Source organism: Fistularia commersonii, chromosome 6 (assembly GCF_037954325.1).
Source record: "Fistularia commersonii isolate RoL2024-O1a breed Wild chromosome 6, RoL_Fcom_v1.0, whole genome shotgun sequence".
Taxonomy (NCBI): domain Eukaryota; kingdom Metazoa; phylum Chordata; class Actinopteri; order Syngnathiformes; family Fistulariidae; genus Fistularia; species Fistularia commersonii.
The window spans coordinates 12,892,610-12,916,336 of NC_141289.1; the positions used below are offsets into that span (position 1 = coordinate 12,892,610).

A 23,727-nucleotide genomic window follows, 5' to 3' on the forward strand; every position below is an offset into this window, starting at 1 on the left:
CAGTGCAGTCCCCTGTGGAGAATCATTGATTGTTCATCCATTACAGCGGGGATCTATGCAAACACCAACAATCACTCGACAAACTGTAATTGTGCTTATAATAGGGCAGGGGAATGTGATTAAAAATCCATATTGGGATCATTTATATCACAATTTCTCTGATAAGGATGAAAATCCATCATCCTGTCATGTGTTTGTCTTAAATAATCAAAGAATGACAGGAGAGAGATTCAGGCGGGTGTGGAATTGGGTTGATTTAACGTTTGATTTACAGCTTTTGACTGGTACTGGAATTTAATTTAATTAAAGCAACTGCCAAAACTGATATTTGGGAGTGAAAAAAAAAACACGATTAATTGACTCGTATTCTTAATTCATCAAGCACACTGGAGCAATGTCAGGAAAATTTGTTCAAAGCGTCAAAAGTATGAGATCATGTCAAATAAAATGCTTCAGTGACAATTCAACATTTCCAAAACAATGGTTGAAAGATTCTTCTATAAGCTAGTATACCGTATGTGTATATCAACATAGCCATGAAGGAACAATCTATGAAAATAAAACAGGCCAATCTATACAACTGCAGTTATCCTGCTCATTATTTAAGTTCTTTTTTTATAGGTTTGGTGGATTTTTGTCCCACTGAACAACCCAGAATGAAGAGGATAAGATAATGTCAGCTCTTCATGTGAAGGGTGGCTCTTTTTTTTTTTTTGAGCTGCCTGGAGCTCGACTTTCATGCGACACCAGAAAGACCAATTAATGCATATAGGCAAGACCTTGACCATAAGGTTTTAATATAGTACGGTTCCACAGTTGTTCATAACATTGGCAACAATGTCACATTATTCCATTTGGAAACAGAAGCCAGCCTCTGCAGTGTTAAACTATTCTATTGGCATGAGTGTGATTATTGACATTGTATAGTTGGAGATATTCTTGCTTTATATAAAGGCCATTCACATAAAAAAACAGTAGTACTCCTGACTGCATATCCTGCAGTGAGGGTGTGGAGTCTATCCCTGCTTTCATTGGACGAAAGGCGGGGGTACACCCTGAATCAGTCACAGGGCCACACATAGAGAAAAAAAAAAAGAATCACTTGTTGACGCGTTTTAGCAATTTAGAATCTTCGATTAACCGTATTTTTGCACTGTGGGAGGAAAACAGAGAAACCCCATGCAGACACGGGCAGAACATGGAGATTCCGATTGCTGCCATAATCAAACGAGGGAGCTTCATGTCGTGAGGTGGTTGTGCTAACCACAGCGCCACCACCTAGCCCAAGTAAAACTGATTTAAAAATTAAATACTCACTGAAGAGTATTTAGTTTTTAAAGGGGGGGAAAGGACCCAGGGTGTAATTATAATTTGCACATACTGGCTATAATTGGCCGCAAAGTATTAAGAGCAATATGAAATAATATATTGTATTATATTATATTATATTATATTATAAAAATATATGTTTTTTAATAGCTCACCATCCCGGATTGACCACTATTAAGCCTACAGTGGCTGGAAAAAAGATAACTTACATGCTACTAGTATTGACCTTGACCGTGTTGGGAGTAAAAATCTGGATAAAGACTTCAAATCTGATTTCGATGAGATAATTGGTCATTCGGTTTCTCTTTCCAACCCAGAGAGCATTATTCCTTTTCGAAGAAATCCCAAAAAAAACTTTCTCCTTGGAAAAATGTGTGACTCAAAATTCCTGCCAACAGAGGTATTATGCAATTCCACATCACCACTAAAATGAGCGTACTGTTATAACATATCATCCATATCAAACAGGGTTTAAATCACTAAAAGACAGATGTATGAAAGAAAAACCAGGCTGGCAAGGACAGGCCTCTGTGCCTCTAGGTCTAATTTAGTAAAATTACAAAAAAATATACAGTCTGCATTTTTATCATTCTCTTATCATTCTCTTTATCATTATCATATCATATAAATTGTCCTGTCGCAGGTGAAATGTAGCAGACATCATTCATCCTTCGGAACGATAGAACACATATTTCCGGTGGCTTCCATGCTGATTTCATGTGATGTAATTTCCAGTTCTAAATCAGATACTGGGCTGCTGAAACACTGCTGTGGAATCTAAACCCCAAAGAAACACCACAGCTGTCATCTGTATTTACCTCATGCTGTATTTTTCCTTGTCGCCTTTCACTTACTATACATCGAAACAAAATAGCAATTTCTCCAACTCTGATGGGATTATAGGTAGATGTGTAAATATTTAAAGATGAAATAATTTGCCATTTTAGTTGGTGAAATTATGTGAAACCTTTTTCCATGGTTTATTTTTTTTCAGTAATTCAAAACCTGCATATATTAAATCAAAAACATTGTAAAACTGGCTTAAATTAACTGACTAAATAGATTTGACATTTCTCTATGATTCACATCAAGGGCCAAATACCTCCAAAACTAAAGTTACTCAAAGGAAAAAATGTTTTATATAAAGAAGAAAAATGTAATATTGAAAATGTGTTCCCTGCAAAATGTTAGTTACATCTAAGTGCATACTATTTAAATGTATATCTTGTGAATGTCAGTGCAATTTTACCTTATTTATTGCTATTATAATATTCTATTTAGGAGAAAGGCTGGGGCTGGTAGCCAGGAAATAAAAAATATATGGAAGCTAAATAAAGGTCCTGAAAAAAGAAAATTAGATAAGTCCATCAATCTGACATCCCCTTAAATCCTGTACGCATACAGGTTTTATTAGTTTGATTAGAAAAGCAAAACCACACTCTCTATAGAACCCTTGAATGTCTGTATTTCTAATGGAGAGATTGGACCTCATGCTAAGTGCTGTGCTGGGAATTTTGTCAGTTGGAGTGCTGCTAGCATGCTTCACACCTCTGTTCCCTTCCTTCTTCCGCGCCACACAAGATGGATCCGTCACAAAGATGGAAAACACCCGTACCACTCTCTGTCTCCTACACACACACACACACACACACACACACACACACACACACACACACACACACACAGAACATACTTCCGTTAAACTGGGTCAGGCTCTTTTTTTTCGTCTATCACTGTGCATTAGGATATACCTCCACACATTTTCTCTCTGCCTGTCACACCTTCAAAGGGGATTCCCGCCTTGCATTAGCTGCATCAACAAAGACAAAGTCTGCGCCAACTGCGTTTTTTCATTTATTTATGTTTTTTAAAGAGTGAAAATGGGTGTGGTCAAATGTATGTGTGCGTGTGTGTGAGTGGGAGAGACAGAGAGGGAGACAGGAGCCCTGTCAGATAACCTGTTTCACCAACCAGCCGAGACCGACCCGAGTGTGTTTATGGAAAAAGCCAGCTATCTTCAGCAGGGGGGCCATGAGAATAATGATGACGGAACAGAAAACGCCTGCATGCACCTATCTTCGAGGCTGCATATTGACTTTGACACGAAATTCCAACCTCAATTTGTCTCTTCTTTTCTACCTCCTCCCATTCATTACCAATGTTACATCTTATTAAGTGATCCTGGTGTTCTTTGTCCTGAACTCCCTTTTTATTTTCTCTTTCACACCACCTGTAGTTTTATTCATTGCGTTTTATCTCGGTGATTTAGTATTTGATGGCGAGATGCAATGGCTTCACAGCCAGAGGCAAGAACGGCCGCTGCAGTTGAAACGTCAGGAAACAGCTGAGAGCACATCATTCTGAAATTAAATATTGTAACATCTGAAAAAAAATGTAAAATAAGACAAGGATTGCAAAAGGCGTTGTTTTGCATATACCATGATTAATTAGTTGTGGCAGTAATTTCGAATTTTGAGTATGTTGCTCTGTGAATGTTAGCGACTGCTTCATGGATGGAGAGTCCACATCTAATACGTCAGTGGTTACAGAAAGAGGAGACAAAATATTACAGATATGACAACCCTATAAGGGTGCTCTTTACCCTGAAAATGTTCAGAAATAATTTATCAAAGTTATTCAAGTGGAACAATGACCAGCAAAGAAGGATTAGTCCAAGAATCCTGTAATGCATTGGATTTGCTTGACTAGTCTCTCCACAGGAAATCCCCCAGGATGCAGCAGGTCACGTGTGGTCACATTGTTCTTTTTTGCTGTGTGCCTTCAAGGATTTTTTTTTGTAGAAATTGAATTCTGTGCCCCCCATTTGTCCATAAGTCCTTGTTAACTCTGCTTATCGAACATCAGGATTTTTTAGACATTGTGATGCACAACAAGTCTGAATTCGAAAAATTGCCCGAGGATTCCTTGTAACTAATGTTCTGTCTTTGTCTGTGTTTTTGTAGAACCACAGCTGAAGGGCATCGTGACCAGGTTGTTCTGCAGACAGGGCTTCTATCTCCAAATGGGCCAGGATGGAAGTCTGGACGGGACCAAAGACGACAGCACCAATTCCTGTTAGCAGACAAACCACACCCACTCTCTGATTGTGCACATTTAGTGCTGTAATACAGCATGTTTTAGATATAGTGGGGAATATGTCTGTCAGTCTGAAAAAATTGTAGTTTGCTTGTAAAAAATGACAAGCAGTCTATCTGTCTTTCAGCTGTGCTTCGATGAACAAAATGAAATAATTTAATGTGTGAGATTGATATTTTGTTTCCTTAGTGCCAGTAGGATTTTAATGCAAACTGTAATATCAAGCTGTAATATTTGGTCAACATCTCTGGCATTACATTGTTAAATGATGCAGCTGCTTATTATACACTAGCTCAAGTCTTAACTTCTAAATGCCATTCAAACATCAGGCTATTTCTCCAGTGTTATTCTTTTTCCATCCCAACCTATCAGTATTGGTGTCATCTCCGAAATGATATTAGTCAGGCTCTAATTTACCTTCACAAAATATTTGCGCTTGTAGACTAGAAACCGTTCCCAGACTACACTGCACACGCTCCTGTTGCCTTTTTGTTTCTCTTCAGCCACTAGTCACTTCCAAGCAGATAACTTCCTTCATCCATCATTCCTGCGTAAATGTAAGCACCCATGGAAGTGTTTCCAGGTACAGTAGACCATCGCTGAGATGTGGTGGTACTACATGAACGTGAGATACAACTATTTGGAACTGAAAACCACTAAGCGGAGTTTCCGTCCCGAAAGTACTATTTCATCAGACCAAAGGAAAAATCGTAGTGGCTTCTCTTAAAGGTCACATAGTTATTCAGAGAAGGCATATGACTCTTTCCATCCACATTTGACTTAATGAAGGTCAAGAGCCACATTTTTGTGTGAAGGAGAAGCTAACACCAGAGAATGAAACAATACACAAGTGTTATACAATTCTGTCTCTATTGTCTCAATATTATTGTCTAGCATCAACATGTATTGATGAGAATAACTAAGAGTTATTCGTTACTGAATGGAATTCAATGCAAAAGCCAACACAAAAAGACAGCAATGAGACAGCAGTATTGTGTTCTAATTGGGGATTTGGGGAATTTTAGGCTGTGTCTTTTCAGAGAGCACCCCAACTGTTCAGCTGAAAGCGACAAGTAGCTTTTCAGAGGATTTTGTTTTTAAGGCTTAATTTATTAGACCTCTGCACCCGACGTACCCTTCGGGGAGGAGCTGCAGATGGATGGCTTATTGATTAATGTAGCCTTTGCAGTATTGTGTTGAGCGATACTTAGAGAAAATCAAAGAATAATCAGTAATCACTACGACAGACAAGTTGTCTCCCCAATGTGTCCTTTCCGTCTGGGCTAAATGTGTTGCTCCCTACATCCTCCTGCTGCAGAAGTGTCCCACTTGTTTGCTGTGATTTTTTTCTGTGGATCAAACAGAATTAACAGCACCTCACACTTCTTGCCAAGCTTCTTTTTTTTTACATTTTTTTTCACATTTGATTGCCAGTGATCAGCAGAGGGGAGACATCACTGACATTTACCTGCAGTATTTAAGGAAAGGTTGCCACCTCTTTAATCAACTGGCAGCACATCTTTGCGGTAATGAGCATGATGGCGGTTGAAAAATATCTCAACCGCCATCATGCTCATGATATATGATAAATATATTTAACCCTTTGATGCATGACCCATGATATACTGAGTTAAAAAAATGTTAAGAATAAGAATTTTGCCAGAGTTTCAAGTAAAACATAACAATAATAAATAGTAGTAGTAAATTGTATAAACAGTATAAAAAAGGGTTGAGAATAAGAAATACAAATAAAACTATAAAGTTAATAGCTGTCCACTGTAGTGACCGGCATGCACGAAGGAGATATATGTATACATATTTAAGATTTAGGATAAATATATTGAGGATGAATAGATGCAGGTGAACCAATGCACATACAATAATTGTCTTCCGTCCAGGGCCCAGCATATCCAGTAAATGCTGGAAATTCAAAGCACCCTCCTCTATAATCTTGATTAATGAGGCCACTACCATCCCACATGTAATCAGCCCTCGATTGACAACCAGCAGGGCTATAAAAAGCATATCCAGTGTTAAGCCCCTAATTACGGCTCATTATGTTATGTCACACATTTTTATGCATATATATGTTCCTTATTAATCGGCTGGTTGGTGTCCAGGGCTGTGAAAGATGCCGCGAAAAATAATGTAATATTCACAAGCCTGTTATTTTTTAAATCTACATTGTCATAAAATCATGCTAGACACAGAACAAATAAAAGAAATGCTCCCAGATTATGTAGTAGTTTAATTCAGCTCTTTTTCCTACACTTTCTGGTCATTGTGTTCTAATGACTTTACATTTATGTGTTAAAATTTAGCAAAAAAGTTACCATGAATCTTTTGGTGAATTTGTGTTAATTAGTTTCTTACCTACTTGTATATGGCTTTTTGATGATTTTAATGGTTACTAACTTTTTATTTTACAGGGGCGTTTAGTCATGATTTAAAAAACAAATCCATTAAATGAGTTTACAAAAGAAAAAAAAAACAGAATGGAATAGAAGAAGAGAATATTCCTTTAACCCCCACAGTGGGGAAATTGCATTTTTACACACAGCAGAAGTTGGTAGTGTAGTAGAGGTAGTTCATAATAATTTGCAGCAGTAAGATACATAGATATGAGAAGAAATCAAAAAATATTTAATTAAGTAAAAAAGAAACAAGAAAAAGAATATAAACAATATATAATCTTTATAAACGTGCAAAACGTGGCAACTAGCAGCCTAACAGCAGCGCTTACTTTATCACGTAAAAAAATAATTACATTATTACATAAAAAGACATATTATGTAATCAGTTAACTTTACTAAAAGCCATATACACAGAAAATAACTTGTTGTTCCATCTCTTACTACTCTCCTTCATGTGTTGCTGGCATGGCCAACAGCTGGACAAAAGTTTTCATATAGTGGGTGTATTGGCTAGCATATCCATTGATCCGGTATATCAGCCACTGACCAATTTAGGCTACTTTAGGGCTCATATGTGCTGATACTGGCAGATGGATACATCTGTCAAGCCCTAATAATAATATACTCTATATACAGACGCACAAGCAGGATTGAATCTGTCATAATAACTCGACTGTCTGTGCTCTCGGCCAGCTAATCAATAACACTGTTGGGATAATAGACATATAAATTAGAGATGAATGGCTTCTGCTGTCACATTTTCGGGAAAGAGAGAAGTCAGTTCTCAGCCGTACCTTACACTGGTTCTGGGTCCCCTAGTGGAGATATACTGCACTTACCTATGGAGCTTTCATTTGTTTTATGGAAGTCAGACGATATAAAAACCAAACAGAGTTAAAATGTTTTAAAATCAAGTACAAAAAATTGATCTTCTTTTCAGAATGATTACCCATTAGAAAAAGGTACATATTGTTTGTTTATTATCAGGTGATTCTGTTGTGGCAGTATACATAATATAAGGACTGCTCTAAGGGAAGATTGTCTTATAATCGGGCGATTTTACCCGATTGTTTTATTGATTTAATGCATTTTATAAAAAAAATAAGTGTCTGTGTATGGCGCTGAAGTTGAATTTCAGAAAATACCTCCTTGTCAAGTGGGAAAGCAACCCTTGAGGCCAGGCTGCTGCTGTACCTTGATAACCACTAAATCATTAGATCAACAGACCAATTGGAATTTCAGTTGGCAGAGCACAGCTGTATTTCAAGAAACACACACACACACGCACACACCCTCATAAAAGTCTGTCTGTTTGTATCTGCAGCTCTGTTTAACTTAATTCCCGTGGGTCTGAGAGTTGTGGCCATCCAATCAGTCAAGACTGGTCTCTACATTGCCATGAACGGAGAGGGTCACCTCTACTCTTCGGTGAGCATCTGCACACGCACAAACAAACACAAACACACAAGACTGAAAGAGATCTGTTTGTTACACATGCTTTATTTTAGAGGTTTGTTTTTGACTGAATAAGCTTAATTAACACAGTGATGCAATAATTGAAAAAAAAATCATGTTTTTCAGGGTGGACGGGGTTGACCTTTGTGAAATTGTGGGGAACAATTGCATATTAGGTGTTCTTTATGCGAGAAATTCTTGGCTATTTGGTCGTATGTTTTTTTCTTCTCTTCCTGGGGTTTAATTAGAGACCATTTTTAAGATCAGGAAAGTCAAAATCATCCAGAGTTGTTAATGAACACTTGAGATTGTGAAATGAGGTGATGAATTCTTTAAAAGCTTTTTGATTCACCAACATGAAAAATGAACATTAGGGAATACATGAGTGGCTGAGGAAGTTTTGGGAGCAAGCAGAAGAGGACAGAGGGGATTTGAGGCCGAGGAGGAGCGGTCAACTGTGAGGAGATCGGCTCAAGCTGAATATGAATTATTTCCATGCTGACTCTTCAGAGAGAGTTCAAACTCTTCAAGAGGACCCTCCTCCCTGACATCATCCCCCTTTATTCTTTTTTCCTATGTTGAATTTTTGGGGTGGGAGGAAAAAAAGGAAAAGAAGAAAGAAAAGAAAAAAGGAACGGGAGGGAGGGGGTAATTGGAGGCCGCGCAGAGAAGAAATGGAGGGGGAAGGAAAAGGATAGGTGAGGCTGACAGAACTGAGTTTAAATAAAAGCAGAAGAAGGGCGTAGAAAGGTCATCTGTGAACACGGTGTATAAAGCAAAATTGTTTGCAGTGGGTGATTTGGAGAGCACTAGACTGAAGGGTGGAGGAGAAGAAAAAAAAGAGGAGAAAAATATAGTAAGAAAATAAGCGTAATAAGCGTATAGACACAGGGATGAGAGGAAGAGAATGGGGAAGAGAAAGAAAGATCTGTGCTGCTCTACTGGGCTTCCTCAGTCTGTCGCTGAAAGCCACAGATGCATGAGGGCTTCCTGTAAATAATTGAAGAGGGGGAGTCCCCCCCTACACACACTCTCTCTCTCACTCACACACACACAGTAGAAATGTAGAAATCCCCTCTAAAGCTGTGTTGAGGGGAGAGCGGGGATGTTTCATCATGTTCCAGTTTTGTGAGTAGTTGGCAAGCTATACGATAAGGAAAATATAAATGACATGCAATTCATTATGGCGGTAGCACCGCTTGATGTTTGATTGGCTGCTGCGATGGTCCGGGAGGGTGTCATTTGTGATGCCATGAATAAGCATGGGGCCAAAGTGTGGAAAAAATGGCATCAGCCTTGTTCTTGTGTAACAAGGGTTTGGAACATTCCTCAGTTTTGCACTGCTGGTTGATATCAGCCTGACAAAGTAGAATTCTTTTGAGCACTGAGCTATGGCAGAAGTTAGTTTAGATACTGATGGAATAGAACTCTAAGATATCGAACTGGCTTTGTCAAGTATTCGTTCTACCAGCTGGAGGCGGTAGAGGTGGATAGATCCAAACCTCATCCAAACCTCCAATGCTAAATATTCAAATGCAATTGTTTTTTTTTCAAGTGAATACCCCTCTCCTAACAGGTTTAACATGATCCTGTCTCAATGATTCTGTGTAACATATTATCTGAAGTGTCAGGTTATGCTTCTTTAGGCCTAAGCTTAGAGCTAAGGATCTGTTGGCTTTGTGACGTAGAAAAAGGCCTGCTTTCCCACATTCCATGGCTATAATAGTGTCTGTTTTTGTATATTATTTACACAACACATGCAAAATCAAATTCAACTTAATATATTCAGATTGCCTCACGCTAGCATTTTAAAGATTCAAAGCATTTATTCATAGTGTTTATTGTCACATGCAGTGTAGAAACGTGTTTCCCTGTAAGGTGAAATTCCAACAATTGTACATCTTACACAACACCATTGATTCCGCCTTGAAATTTCTGCAATTACAAAATAAAATACTTTCTTATCGATCTCTTATTTGTAGCCATGGATTTTTCAGTTGTTTCCTTAGGATTTTTTTAAAGAAATGTTCGGGACAGTGGAGTTTGAACAGAGATTGATCCATGTCAGTAGAAATTGTTTCAATATTATGTATGTGATTTTCACCCTGGAAAAAAGATCCAAATCAATCACTCAGCATGTGATAAAATATCAGTCTTCTTGCAGATATTGTGTGTTCTCCCGAGTCTGCGTAGACATATTGTGTCGTTCTTACAACAATGTGGTTGCCCTCAAACAGACCAGATATCATTTTTGCATCAGAGGAATACTTGCTACAATGTCAGCAGGCTGCATCTTTCAACATGTCCCCCTCCCTCAAGCAAGATGCTGCTTTTTGGCTCCTTCTCTTTTGTTGCTTCGTGTCCTTTTGCTTGTCAGTGCCATGATTTGATGAGGCCGAGAGCACTGACAATTTACCTGTCGAGAATGAACTCAAGTAACAAACACCAAGAAGCGCAAAAAAAGTCCAATGCGTAGAAGCCTTCACCAATGAGAGCAACAAGCGAGAAGATTTTTGGTATCTGGCTGCACTAAAATCATTCCAATCTCAACACGATGCACCGAAGACCAAGCACAGTATGGGTGGAAATGTGTTGAGGCATTTGTTGAGGTGAATGTGTGATTCATGGCTTGGATTTTATTTTTCATCCCCATTTGTGTCTATATCATAGCAGCATAAAATGTTCACTGGTGAGGTAGGTTGCTGTATTGGTATGAATATTCCAATAAAATCTCATCAGGGATTTTCATTAAATTCTGTTGTCAACAGTGAAATATCAGTGAAAAATGTCTTCAGAACTGTGAGACAATGTTTTGCTTAATTCATAGAATCAAGAAATATAAATTCTACCAAGTAACCGCATTGCGTTTCCGCAGTGTCTCTACATTGTCCCATTTTCAGTCACAGATAAAAACACTGCTTTTTAGTCATAATACAACATAAACTGAAAAAAACACAGCGGCTCTCATTTTCCCCCTTGACTGTTTGAATGTTCACATTCTTTTTTGTGTTCTAAAGAAGCGGCCTCTCATTACCGCTCTCAAAGTCAGCTTATTCTTCTTACTGAAAAATGACAGTATGTGATCTTTATCAGTTCATAATATATTTGATCTTCATTCCAACAATTATTCTTATTGTTTTGTCTCGTCTTATCTTATCTCAATCAAATCTTTTTTTTCATTTAATGAATAAGGTAATTGATCATTTTTGGAAAAAATAGAAAAATCCTCCTCCAAAGGCCATGTGGGCATCTTTGAATTTCCTGCAACATGAACAAACCTGCTTGAAATCTCACTTTGGGAATCTATAACTAATCTGTCTTTGTGCAAAACACCCAACTGACTTGGTGCTCATTTTCCTCCCGTCTGATATCACCTTTTAACAGATTATTTTAGTGATATTAATCAACCAATGAAAAAAAGTCACTGGTAAAATTGACCAGATCATTTATCAATCAGTCTTTGATATGTATTTCCTGAAACTCCTGTCTCACAGCCATACATTTAGGACATTTCTTTTTGTCCCCTGCTGCCACTTTAGCTTCCACCTGGATTTCTAAAGCCCTCCTCTCAATGAGATTCTTTATCCTCTTATTGCAAACTGATAATGATATGCCGCAAACTTCGTTATACATGGCAGGACAGTCTTATTAATTCAAGTTTCGTAAGCATCTGGCACTCTGAGATTGCGCAACTGTGTGTGTGTGTTTTGGGGGGGGGGTGCAGCTAACAGATGGCAGAGTGTGCAATGAGCTGCTATGTGATAATTATGGAGCATGCTGAGGAAAGTGAGAAAAAAATGCTTATGATTTTAGGGTTGCTCATGTGTTTGAGTGTGAATGACACGAGGTGTGGCGAGTGTGTGTTCCTTTTTCATGGCCTCTTGTTATGTACGCAGGCATTTGAACGTGTGGGGTTCTCAAGGAGGAAATGGAGTTGTTCGGATATTCGCTGTGAGATGAAAGAAGAAGGTGTTTGGCCATTTCCTGCAACTTATCGCTACCTATTTCCTCTGCTCATAGAACATGATACACTATTATTTTTGATGTATTGATGCTGTATGGTTTAGAGAAAGTGGCACTGAAGAAAAGACAGGAAGCAGAGCTGGAATGAGTCTATCAGAGGAACAGAAGATGTTAGATGTTTTGGAGAGAAGGTCAGAGAAGGTCAGAGAAGCCAGACGGAGATGGTTCGATCATGTACAGAGGAAGGATAGCAAATATATTGGTGGAAGGTGGTCAGGTTGGAATTGCCAGGCAGGAAGTCTAAAGTAAGCCCAGGAGAAGATGCAGTGAAAGAGGACGTGAAGTTAGTTGGTGTGAGAGAAGAGGGTACAAGGAAAACAGTTAGATGGAGGAGGTTTATTCGCTGTAAGCTGAAAGAAAAGAAAACAGAAGAATTCTTCAAATATATCTAGTTATAGTATGTTCACTGGGACATAAAGTCTCTCATGGAGTCACACTGAACACTAACACTAAACTAAAATTAAAATTCAGACCATTTACCAGTTTTTGTGTCATAAATCATTGAAAAGTGGACAGATTTTGATCATTTATTTTACAAATTAATTATAAATGTTATATATATAATTCTTCAAAACAATTATTTTTAATTGCCTGGAGTGTGTCCACTGTTTGTAGCCCCAATAAAACGCCTTCTCTCAGCATAGGAGAAACCACTGAGCAGAGGTCTATCACAGAGAAGTTATCATGGCCGAAGAAGCCGAGGCACTCGTGTTCAAGATGGAAACCAGGAGAGGTTCATTTTTTAGAGGTGTTTCCTGAAGACGGGGAGCTGAGAGAAGTGGGGCAGTGAATGTCACATCCCCAGACATTGAGACCGCTGCCCCAGAAATAAAAGGGAAATTATTCGACATTGAACTTGATGGCAAAAAGAGAATAAGGGTGTAGAGAATGATTTTTTTTTTTCATTTCACAAAATCAAGGGATCCTCTGCAATTACTGAACAATCATCCATCCAATCATCCAACCTGCCGCCAGAATTTCATCAATATCTTCCTTCACTGTTCAAGTCATACGAGGACTTGCCTGGAGATTTTAGGGCTGTCCCTGCTTAAGACATATATTACTCATAATTACCCCCAAGAACGTCACTAAGTTGATCACGGTATATGATAAAATGTTCAAGAGCTCATTCTTACAGCTTCACTCACTCCGTGTTACAATGGTTTTGTCAAGAGGTGCCTTTGAAAACCACTATGAAATTCAGGGGTTTAATATGATATGAGGTTTATATGCTGTTTCCACGCACGGAACATATCTAGATATAGCCTGAGTGCACACTCCGAATCCGCATGGGTGTGGAGATTTTAGCTGATGCTGACAATCCAGCAGCCAAGATGAGTAATGGAAATGTTTTTCTGACAGGACAGCTTCAGTAAGTCAGACTGTAACAGGCCCAGGCCTCGGCAAAGGCCCCTGGAGCCCAAACACTACCACTTTGACTCCATCCTGCATCAATCAATTTTTTATCCCATTGTTATATATATTGAATATATATATATTTTTTTATGTATTAACCCTCCTTCTTTCTGTCAGTTTAGGTATCTTCCGGTCATTGAAACAGATAAATGTGTTTGCTTTCTTGGATTTTTTTGTTGTTCCCTCAAAAAACTTCTTGAGGGCAATTTTACAGCATTTAGTTCTGGTTCAGGAATGTTAAAGTATGAATCCAGAGAGTTTTTAAATCCAAATTCATCCATTGTCCCCCTTTTCTTTTATTCACTTTGCTGACAAGCCAAGATGTTTTATTGATCCTACAAATTTAGAGATTACGCTCACTCTCAACCTAATGAATAGAAACCATCTGGACGTATCAATCTTCTCCTATTTATGGTCTACTTTTCTTTAAATAGTTTTCAATAAAAATAAAAACAAATGAATAGATAAATAAAATTCATTTCTACGCAAAAGAATCAAACCCATAGATTTTACTATTTTTGTTGGTTTAATAATAATTCATATTATTACGATGATAAGGATACTATGTTTATGTTTTTTTATTATTGGTATTATATTGAATTATGTTCCTATTCTAAGTGTGGCTTTTCATTTTCCACAGCTTCCCAAATATATAATCCAAGCACTAGTGCAAATGATACACAATGTGCTGTCATAATAAAATCCAATCCTCATGTCTGAGCTCACGAGACGAGGGAATTGCTTTGTGACTGCCAATGAATGCTAATCAATAAACTAAGTCGTTCAATGGTTATTTCTTATTAATCCATGGCTTGTCGCTCTTTCATTTACCTTAAAGATCAAGAAAGTGTAAGCATTTCTTCCTCTTTCCATTTCATTTTCAATACCTCGAATCAACATCTTTTTTCCCAAACCATCTCTGGCTTTCTGAACAAAGTGTTTTCTTTTTTCACACCGCTGAAAATGTTCAACAAACATAGGGGCGTACGTGCTTTCTATATATGTGTGTACGAGTGTGCCTGTCTGGCACACGTCTGTGCACGTAGGCGTGTACCTCCATTCATAACACGGTTGGTGCTGCACTCAGACAGAGAACGCTGTGATGTCTACATCTAGAGGGATGAGAGGGAGGAGGAGTGGCAGAGAAAATAAATGTTAGGCATGTGAGTCAGAACAGACACACACACACACACACACACACACACACACACACACATACACATACACATACACATACACACACACACACACACACACACACACACACACACACACACACACAGACACACACACACACACACGCATACGCACACTCCTCTCACTTTCACACACACATACATATACACACACACACACATTCATTTATGGTGACTAGAGAATGAATTTGTTACTGGTGAGTTTCACAGACTCTTCAAAGGCACCACTTTGTAAAGCAGGGCATTGAAGTAGCTCTGAGCACACATCATAGAAATCTGTTGCCCACTAATGATGTTTGACAGCCGTGGCTGGTTGTCAGTAGCTGCTTATTACAAAGTATTCAACAGCATCATCTGTTGAAATTAGCTCCAACATTGCAGCATTTAAATCAGATTTTTTTTTCAACACCAAGTATTGGTGTCATTGTTGACTGTAGGTTTTGTTGTGCTGTTACACTACTGCTGACCAGCAAGGAAAGCAGTTCAACACTCATTCCCTTCTCATCCAATCCACTGAGGCCTATTGTTGCCCAGTTGTGTGGCAAAAAAGTGGTTGTTTATGCCACATCCCTGTCATACTGGAGGCTGTAATTGCTGGTTTCTGACATCAACAGTGTACGCATCAGCATCAAAGTTGTAATTACAACTGGGGATTTTTTTTTTCTGAATGCTCCAGTTACTCTGTCCTGTGAGGAGATATATTACAGCTCAGTTGGTAGAGTGGCTATCTCCTGAGGGCTGATGGTTCAATCCAGATTGTGTTATTAAAGCGTCTATTCAAATTAATTCTTAATGGCTATGGTTCTACGTAGATCAATTTTAATTTATCGCATTAATGCAATTTAGAATCAAAATTTTTTTTCAATGTATTGTTTTTTTTAATTATGGTTAATAAAACAGGCACAGAGTTACTCTACATGATAAGGAGTAATGCAACCATACTGATGGTCCACAGTAACGGAAACATGATCCAGAAGAGAAGGAATAATGCCATTTAAAAAGCCATGGAGGGATGCAAAAGGGATGTGAAATAAATGTTCTACTAGGTATTGTCTTACAGGACTGTCTCAGAAAATTAGAATATTTTGATAAAGTTCTTTATCTTCTATAATGCAATTAAAAAAACGAAAATTGATATCAATATTTAATCTAATTAATATTTTGAGATAGGATTTTTGAGTTTTCTTAAGATGTATGCCATAATCAGCAATATTAAAATAAGACTTGCAGTAATTCAGTTGATTTGTAATGAATCCAGAATGTATGATGTTTTTGTTTTTGTAATTGCATTACAGAAGATAAAGAACTTCATCACAATATTCCAATTTTCTGAGATAGTCCTGCACTTTAATATCACATTTTGGATTAAGAATTTTTTGATTCCTGTTACAGGAATCTTTTTTTTTTTTAATTAAACTTATTTAATTGTATGTTTTGCTTAATTTGTTTGTCAAACTTATGGAACAAGAAACATTAAAAAAGAAAATCCATTAAGCACATAAATTATCTAGAGGATAATTCAGCTGTCAGTGGTCTAAAATGATAAAAATTAGTTAAATTATTATGTGAGAATTATTAGAATATTTAAACAAACAGGATAAATACATAAGCACACACACACGCACACGCACGCACGCACGCACGCACACACACACACACACACACACACACACCCACACACACACACACACACACACACACACTGTTAGAGACTCATCTAGTTCAGTGGCTGACCATCCTGTGAGTCACTGCTATAACACAACTGATCCCACATAAGCCTTTCCATAATGGCACGGCCTAATCAGGTGTGTGAGGCCGCAGTCATGGAGCTCAACTGTGATCACACTCAGATTTCTGCCCGGATTCTGTCTTCCTCGGCTGGAGGACACCCTTTCATGTCCCCCTCTCAAACTACACACTTTACTCTTTTGTTCTCGCATTCAGACGCCTTCCTTTCCAGTCCTCCTACTCCCTCTTTCTGTGGGTTTTTCTTTTCTTTAGAATGATTTGTTTACCCACAGTTCCCTTGGGTAATTAGTGCTGTGATAACTGGTGTTAGAAACAAACACACCCACTCAGTGAGCACACACAAACACACATATATATGTACGCGTCATGGTGAAAAACAGCATTCTTTATATTGTCGCGCAAAGTAGTTGAAAACAAAGCTGCTGTAGCCTCATTCGCTCTCCCTATTATGGATTTTAAATCAACAGCATTTTTAATATGTTTATGATGTTTCACCCCCAAAAAGCTGAGCAATAAAGGCGCAGTTGTTATTCAAATGGCAAAATAATATAATGGTATTATGATGAGATTAAGGTCACATGAGTATTGGACAATTTTATTGACTTAGAATGAAGATTGGGAGCACAGACCATGTCATTGTTTCATTTTTGATCCTGTTTCTGTTTTTAATTTTTTTTTCTCATTTTTGATTATGGGTTCCACAAGCTATGTTGTGATTCATTGAGTGTACCACCATAATCCATTACCCTGGTTCTGATTTAACTTTTTTAATTCAGTGATAATGCCATGTAGTTCGCGAGGCATCACTAAAACCACAGCAAATTCTTTGTATTTGAAAAATACTTGCCGATGAAAAAAACAATTTCTGATTCTGATCAGTGTCCAAGAGAAATCAGTGCTATACAACGAACCTGACAAACTTAGCGTTAACAAAGGTTATTGGGAATTTTAGTCTCTTCCCAATGACGTTGGGTGCAAATATGGTTGTGCCTTTAACATAATCTTAGCATCTCTTTATTAAGGTTTTTACATCACGGGGTTGGATAAGATATCTTAATATGTCATGATCAGGTGTCTGCAGGTTTTGCTTCTTTGGTCGATTTGGGAGGTGATGAAAGAATGGCTTTGTTTTTCAGCAGCTATAGACAAGGTTTAGATTTTACGACGGAAAAGGAAGCCCTGGTGATATCATTGATATATTCATGAAAGATGGCTTTGGAAAGAATTTCATCTTGTTTGTTATGTTAGGGATAGACAGTTTGAAGTTAAGAATTGTTGCAGGTGAGTAAGATTAGATGCACCATATTGTGTTGGCACACTGCATTTATTAAATTATGAACAGGAGGTAATATAGCTATGTGTAGTGTTCTCGATGAATGGCGGGGCAGCCCGCAGTGATCAGTGATGCTCCCACAACAGTGAACCGATCTGAACTATCCACATCACTCTCGTTAGCCATCACCGCCCACTGCGCTTACTCATTCTTGCTTCCAGTGCACAGTTTGACAGCAGCATAACAATGCCATTTGCCCCGTATGTTGTGCTTATAGGCTAAATGCTAGTTGTCCCTCAGGGCACTTGTTCTTTCAACTGAGAAAACCGCAGTTTCATGTGATGATGGCAGACCAGAATCAGTCAAGTGGGGAGATTCCAAATATAAACCTGTGAAATCAACTAGATATATATATTCTCACCTTCTCAAAATAATTGCCCAAGTCATTTTTGAATATTTTTTTTCCCCTAAATCAGCTCCTTATGGCTAGGTTTTTTTGTATACACAAACACATACGAGTTTATATACACACACACACACACATATATATATATATATATATATATATATATATTTTTTTTTTTTTCACCAGTGACGTACGGTGAGGTTCATGGCTGGCGAGGCACTGACGTCATCAGTCAGATTTACAAACATATGAACCCTACGGAGTAACTTATTCACCATTTTATTGGCAGCAGTTAACGTGTTTTGTTTAAAATGTCATATCAGCATTCTTTACATATACAAACTGTAACATAGAAAAAAGCACATGAAAAAAAAAACGTTATTATCTCTTACCTTTACTTATAAATGAAGTCCATGCGGCGCTGCGCGGTTTTCCTTTACCTTAGCATTGTGGATGCTGTTGTTGAGTCTTTGCTGTTCATTCAAAGCCAAATCTATCCCGGACATCCCGAATGTTTTTAGCGAGATTTGACTTTGAATGCGAGTGGCTTGATTGTCATGTTTGATTGTCAAAAGTTGAGAAAAGAATGCAGGAAAAGCAGAAAAGGCGCTTTCTGACTGGACATCCACACAGCCAGCCCTTTCGTGTGTGCCACTCCGTTTGAAAACACCGAGTCTTCCGTCTCCTAGTCTGAAGCAAATCCGTTAGCGCCGGCGTCGGTCTTCCCTTACTTATTATCTCCTACTTCGACGGAAAGTCCAGTTTAGAAAATTCTTTCAGTTTAGCCATGTAATCCACCATTTTGGAAATAAAGCCAAGCAAGAGGAAAAATGATGGCTGCACTTGACTTGCTAACTGTTTACAGTGGCTTGCTATTGCAATTCTATTATTCTTTAGCCGAGTAGTAAAAAGGCTCCCTGGGATCGCCAGTGCCCCCTACCATGAGGCCCCATCACTGCGTGCCTCACTTAGTGTGTCTTCGCTGCCGCTTTACCATAGCTCGGCACAAGACACACGTTACGGTCGTTGACGAAAAAAAGTATACACATCAGCTAAAGTATGAAAATTTAGTCCATACATTAGTGCTTGAAGTGTTTGAAAATTTTAATAGTGACATCCACAGAGACAGCAATACGGGCTCAGCCGCATAGCATGGCAGCGCAGTTATTGTGCAATCCATAGCGGGCTCTGCTGACTGCCGCGTCACCGCACGGCGCTCTTTCATATTGAAACACTAAATGTGATTTTTTTTTCAGCGATTTTGAAAAAACGACTAAAAATTGTGAAGTTAGGTTGAAAATAACTTAACAGTACAAATCACTTAATAAATAGAACCATCCAAATTATTTTTTCATTTTTTTTTTTTTCTTTCTGTGATGCCAGGTGAGGCTGGGCCTCACCTGCCTCTACTGACTGCACATCACTGATATATATATACATATTATCTATCTATCTATCTATCTATCTATCTATCTATCTATCTATCTATCTATCTATCTATCTATCTATCTATCTATCTATCTATCTATCTATCTGTCTATCTGTCTATCTGTCTGTCTGTCTGTGTGTGTATGTGTGTATGTGTGTGTGTGTGTGTGTGTGTGTATATATATATATATATATATATATATATATATATATATATATACTGTGTATGTGTGTGTATCTTGTAAAATCTTGTAAAATATTGTGTAAAAATCTCAGAGACTGTACAGAGAGGTATTTCAACCAACCTGTAAGCTGGACACAAGCTTTTGCAACAGTCTCAATAATTATACTTTCATCGTCAGGAGTCAATCGGTTAGTATTAGGAGTGACCTGATCATCATGCACATGCAGCGACCATGACTGATGATATTCCCGAACATCCTCAAAAATACACAGAATTATATATAAGTCCAAGGTGTTAGATCTTAAAAGGATGAATTTTCACATCAGTTTATACTATTACTGCAAGCAGGCTTTTAGTGAGAGTCTCCCAATGGCACCAGTCAAGCCCAGCCAGGTTTTGTTGTTGATGCTGCCCTGTACTCTGGCCAAGAGTTGAGATTGATTTTCCCTCTCTGTTTTTTCAGATCCTTATTTTTAGGTCTTAATGGACAAGGTGACAAAGTGCTGCGTGGATCATTTTAGCACCTCTTGGAGCTCGATGTGTTACATGTTAATCGGCACTTCTCTATGTAATTGTAGCTCCATGTTAAGCATCCACCCAACATATGAGCATGCATGTATGTTTTTGTGTGTGTGTGTGTGTGTGTGTGTGTGTAACTCAAAGGATAACAGTGAGAATGCATTTGTGGACTGTGTTTCACTTGCTAAATCTCTGCAGAGCACTGAGAACTGACAGAGCGAGGAAAAAAAGGAAGAGTGATGAGAGAAATGCAAAGATAAGAGGGGAGAGCGAGAGAGAATCCCCTGCTGTTTTTCCAATCAGGAGGCGTCGTCCTCCTCTCTGGGTGATTTATTCTCTCTCCTCTTTTCATGTCCCAATTTTCAACTCCCCACCCCATCCCACCCTACTGTTCATTCATTTGTTTCTTTCAAGCTTATATACTGTGGAGTGCTTGTGAAAATATAGAAATGGAGATGGGAAAAAAAAAAGAAAAAAAAAGACCCACCTGGTCAGGAGGAATACACACTGGTGTTGAGAGATTGCGTGAAGCCTTGACATCGAATCTGTTTTATTTTAAAAGCAGCCCTAAATGATGTATGACCTGGCTGACCAACATTAATAAGTGTCTGGTGCTGCTGTGTGCACATCACAAAAGATCATCCTCCTCAACAGTTGAATAATGAATGCAGGTCCTTGGTCAAGGCGGAAAATATAGCATCACATTTATTTGGAGTACGAGCGGAATGTCACAGATCAAAAGTGCTGAAAAAGCTATGATTTGTGGCGAACTGTTCGTGTGTCACTGACTTTAAAATAGAGCATTCAATCATTATCACCTATCTTGCTCCGTTGCCAAAGATGCTGTTTAGACACATTTCATATCCAAGCGAGCCCTCCTTCACCTCCCTTCCTCCATTTATCCCCCAAAGCCACAAGTGTCTGCCTGTGTGTCTAATCCTTGCAGGTGTTTACTGTCGCCACCCATACTCCCTTCCGTTTGTGTCCTCCTGTTTTAGCCCTCTAGATGTGGTAGAGCATTAGATTTAACAGATTATATGTTGAATAACCAATGCAAGTGTTCGGGTGTATATTTTTCTTTCTTGCACTCGCAGCCCCCCCCCCCTCCCCACCACACACACACACACAGACACACACACACACACTGATCCCTCCCTCTCAGTGCTGGTTGGTTGCCACGGCTACATTGTCGCCTCTCTTCCTCATGTTGCTATGAGACTCGGACCGACAGACCTGAGCTGAATGACAATGTGTCTGAGGCTCTGGCAAGAGGCCTACAACATCCAATAAGGGTAAGGTCTAGACAAACACATCGTGATCTGTGGTCTGGGGACCTTGGGGTGGATTATTCAGGTTGCTGGAGTCTTTCTTGAACATTTGTGGTGTAGTCTGTGAGCATTTATTTTAATTTCAATCCTGTGTTTTTTTTTTATATGCTAAACGAGAAGGAGAATCCATCATTTAATGGGGTTTTGATAAGAATTTGGCCCGAAGAGCAGGAGGATGCCCTGGCTGTGAGAGGGGATAATAAAACGTTTGATCACACGAGTACACTGAGGGTGCCCTGGTGGAGCAGTTACAGCCACGAGCGCTGGAAAAACAATGCATGCTTTTCGCAATTTTAGCCGTATCTTTCCCATTATTTGGTGTTTTTTGTCTTCAGTCGTGGTCCTTTCAGTCAGATTGTCTGGCAGGCAAATATACCAGTATAACGCCTACATGAAAGATTGCAACTGTATCAAGATATTGGTTGAGATATTTAAGCAAAACATCCTGATTCTTAAACTAGTTTTGGATTCCAGCTGCAGTAAGCAGCTGTTGAAGGACATGTCAAGGACATGCAGTGGCAGACACGGTTGGCATCTGCTTTTTTTGGTCTCCTTACACCTCTGAACCATGAGCCGATGGTTGACAATACACAGCGACGCACTTCATTAATCAATAAGATGGCAAATAAGACAGTGGATATGAGGTCATTGTCAAATAGAAATGCTACATCTCTCTTTTACTTATCAATCGGAACAGTTCAACCTTGGCCTTTTGGTTCTAAAACTTAACTGTCTCATCTGTTAGTTAGTTCTTCCAAATAATCAACTGAGCATTCAACAATGAAAATAGTCAGCAGATTTAACACTACTCAATGAGAAAAACCTCTCTGCCTGCCTCAGGTGTGACATCCCGACATGAGGCATGTTTTACCCGTGTTCATATTTTATACCTATTGTGAGTAAGTTGCGCAGTACTTGATAGTGATTTTTTTTTCCCAGGAAGATTAGCACCTTGTTTCTCGACTGTGAGACCTTGAGCTGAGGATGCAGCGCAGCACAGCAGAGCTGATGTGGTTGAAATCTTGTGTGACCAGAATCAATTGTCCGATTGTTTTTTGATCTGCTAAGTCTGACGTTCATCTGCATTCAAAGAGGAGGAGGAGGAGGAGGAGGAGGAGGATGAGCCCTTCCCACCACACATCACTGAGTTGGTGTTGTGTTATCACCAGTCGATTGTATGCTGGAAGTTACTGCTCCACATCACACTGAACGCATTGAACATTTGCCTAACCACTGAGCAGGTGATCCCAGCACTTTTCAAAGATTCCCAGAAGGATAAGTAATTATAGGTTTTAACACAATGCAATGATGCATGATCTATTGGGAAACTTTTTGATGGACGTATTGGGGAACTTCTCAATTGAGCAAGCGAAACACTTTGTGTGTCTGATTTTGTTTTGAGTGACAAATGTGATAAAATGTTGTACATGTTCTGATCTATTTATTCATTAATTTCTATTGCAATATATAAAGGTGCCGGCAACATGAATGATACCTTTGTCTGTCTGTTTCCTCAGGAACTGTTTACAGCGGAGTGCAAGTTTAAGGAGTCGGTGTTTGAGAACTATTATGTGATCTACAGCTCTATGCTGTATAGACAAAAGGAATCGGGCCGGGCCTGGTTTCTGGGCCTCAATAAAGAGGGACAGGCCATGAAGGGCAACAGAGTCAAAAAGACCAAACCAGCTGCACATTTCCTGCCTAAACCTATAGAAGGTAATTCACACAAACATCTCAAAAGTGATAAGCTTTTAGTATTAGCAGTTTTATTATTACCCTTTTATTCTTAAGTGTGATTTAAGGATCTTTAATGTACTTTTCCTTTTTCTTCACCCTCTATTTGCCCCCCCCGTTGACTCTAGTACTATGACAAATTTGTTAACATACATCCATCTGCTCTATACATATTTT

General features: G+C 38.7%; 1 protein-coding gene across 2 annotated transcripts in view; it reads left to right on the forward strand.

Annotated features, from left to right (window-relative positions):
- The window catches only part of LOC147233405 (fibroblast growth factor 14-like), a 63,932-nt gene that overhangs the window by 33,306 nt on the left and 6,899 nt on the right, over positions 1–23,727 (forward strand). For both annotated transcript variants that reach the window (XM_086148211.1, XM_086148212.1), the window contains exons 2-4: positions 4,293–4,403; positions 8,164–8,267; positions 23,334–23,532. In XM_086148211.1, coding sequence (XP_086004337.1) covers positions 4,293–4,403; positions 8,164–8,267; positions 23,334–23,532 — 414 coding nt within the window. The remainder of the gene's footprint in view (positions 1–4,292; positions 4,404–8,163; positions 8,268–23,333; positions 23,533–23,727) is intronic.